Source organism: Priapulus caudatus, unplaced genomic scaffold (genome assembly GCF_000485595.1).
Source record: "Priapulus caudatus unplaced genomic scaffold, Priapulus_caudatus-5.0.1 Scaffold52, whole genome shotgun sequence".
Taxonomy (NCBI): domain Eukaryota; kingdom Metazoa; phylum Priapulida; class Priapulimorpha; order Priapulimorphida; family Priapulidae; genus Priapulus; species Priapulus caudatus.
In genome coordinates this window covers 216,712-219,250 of record NW_014577113.1, presented here as the reverse complement: position 1 = coordinate 219,250, position 2,539 = coordinate 216,712, and the positions used below count along the sequence as shown (strand labels likewise).

At 42.3% G+C, this 2,539-nt stretch overlaps 1 protein-coding gene across 1 annotated transcript in view; it reads left to right on the top strand.

Moving 5' to 3' along the window:
- Positions 1 to 189: 189 nt before the first annotated feature.
- Positions 190 to 2,539, top strand: part of LOC106820923 (condensin-2 complex subunit D3-like) — a 30,434-nt gene continuing 28,084 nt past the window's right edge. Inside the window, exon 1 of the mRNA XM_014825525.1 lies at positions 190 to 263. Coding sequence (XP_014681011.1) covers positions 197 to 263 — 67 coding nt within the window. The 5' untranslated portion in view covers positions 190 to 196. The remainder of the gene's footprint in view (positions 264 to 2,539) is intronic.

Below are 2,539 nucleotides of genomic sequence, written 5' to 3'. Positions count from 1 at the left end.
CACACACACACACACACACACACACACACACACACGTACATATACGTATAGTATATTGATAGACTCCTGATAACGGCTGATATCATATGTGCGTCAATGGTTGCACGGGGACGTGTAAAAACTGTCATGGTAAAAAATCGTTCCGTACGGTACCTATAGATGGCGCTGACCATTTGCGGGTAAAACAAAACGAAAAATGGCGGTTGATCAAAGTAGAACTGTGGAGGTTCTGTTAAAATTTTCAATCTCGCAGCTAAACAGCGGTAAGTGGCTCGTTATTCTTGTGGAAACTAATTTTAAGCAATCGAACTACTCAGATATGTATAGGTTTGCGAATTCATTACGACCACTGTGTAAGCAATAACCAAGGGAATAACAAAGCCACTGCGTACAACGCCAATGTTGTCATCCTACTAGTACTAGTACTACTAGTACTAGTACTACTAGTACTAGTACTAGTAGTAGTACTAGTAGTAGTACTACTAGTACTATTACTAGTAGTATTACTATTAGTATTACTTAGGTCTATTACTATTAGTATTATTTGAAAGTATTATTAGATCACAGGCCCTTGTAGGCTCAAGTTTCAAGAAGAGTATATTAAGAGCGAAGCGTCATGATGGATTCAAAGGCGTGTAGTAGGCACGAATGTGGATTCTGCAGGCAGACGCGGGGCGAGAGAAGTAGAGGGGGGTTCTGGCAGCTGGACCCATTCTCACGCACTCCCGCATGCCCTACGTATTCTCACGCAAAAGAAAAAAAGCAGCTCGCGACACCCCTGTTACCCACGTCCGTGGTTGTGCACATCGTGGCTCGTGCTTGCTGGCTGGGATGGCATTGATTGAAGTATGGGGGGGGGGGCAATGCACTGATTGTAACAGTCGCGTGGGCATGCTTATTGCAATGCTGTATATGTAGCACAGGAACTTGGAACGTCTCAATACAAAAAAATAATGGTAAATAAACACGAAATGTACCAAAGTCTTAATGTTTCTCTACTCTATTTCGCCTATAATTACTTGTAAATGCCGGTCAAATGCTCATATGCAACACACAAGTACACCGCAAGCCTGCCCGCCCTGTGCTGCGTGCACAAACAAAATATAAAGAGGACGTTAGCATCCGAAAATCCCTACTTTCGATCGATCGCTGTAGTCGTGTGTGCGTGACGTCATTCTTGCGCGCATTGTGCTTGGCTTGGCGGGCCTCGAAATGGAGCTCGGAGGCCGGCAGCAGTTCATCCCGGCATGCAATGCGCCCCATTACTCGTGTATAAACAGACATCTCGTCCTCTTTACATTTTCACGGAGAGAACATTTCCTGCAGGATTTCACGAGATATCTCTGGTGGGAGTAGGTAAGAACAAAGGCCAGAGTTCTAATTCGAACAAGTGAACATTTATGTACACATAGATACCAAGATGGAAGCTGTAGGATGTGTATTCGAGCTGTGATGGTGTGAAATGAAGCGAGCGCCGAGCGAATTTTGCGATCACGCTTTCCTACCTGCTCTCTTATTCATGTTGTTTGTGCACACAGCACAGGGCGGGCGGCCGGGCAGGCGGTGTACTTGTGTGTTGCATATGAGCATTTGACCGGCATTTACAGGTGATTATAGGCGAAATAGAGTAGAGAAACATTGAGACTGGTACATTTCGTGTTTATTTACCATTGATTTTTTTTATTGAGACGTTTTAAGTGCCTGTGATATGTGGCACAGATATATGATATATGATGGTATTATATGATATATGATGGTGGGCACCGCTGGTATGAGGGAGCGACAGCAAAACTTTCCCGGAATCGAGGAAAAAGCTGCAATTGATCGGGAATGAGACAGGAGTGTGCCGGCACGCAAAAAGTAACGTTGCTGTGAATTTCATTACGATTTTCCATGTATATAGTCAGAAGCACGTGGTGATCTCTATTTATTTTTGGATTGACACTATTTTGACAACGGCGGGTAAATACAGGAACATTTTCACAACGGCGTTGTTAAATTTGACAATGGCGGTGCGGCGCAGTGCCTCCTATGTAGAAGAAAACGAGCAAAACCCAAGTATCAGTTGTTGATAATTGGATATATTATATAATTAGGATATAATTGGATTTAAATTAAATAAAAATAGGCAAGACCCTAAAAGTATACCCAGTTTTAGATTTTCATGTCTCTATCCCAGTGTTAGAGCTTTAAAATAAAAACCACTCGCTAAACTGGGCGAGTGAGTCAATAAGTTAACTCGCCCAAACGGAATCTGTACTCGCCCAAATTTTAAAACAAAAATGCTTGTCAAACAATAGTGAAAAAACACAAAAACACCATTGATTTAACTACATATGTAATTCATTGATCACGTTTCTCAAAACCTCAAGGCACATCTCCTCTGAAAGTTCATATTTTCATTTTCATTAAATTTTCTTTTATTCTCGGGCTGCTTTGCCCCATCAATGAAACGTGACGTTACGCCAATTTTATTAAATTGTTAACACCAAGACGAGCCAGTACTTAGTAGCGCCGTCGCTACACTACCCACGATGCG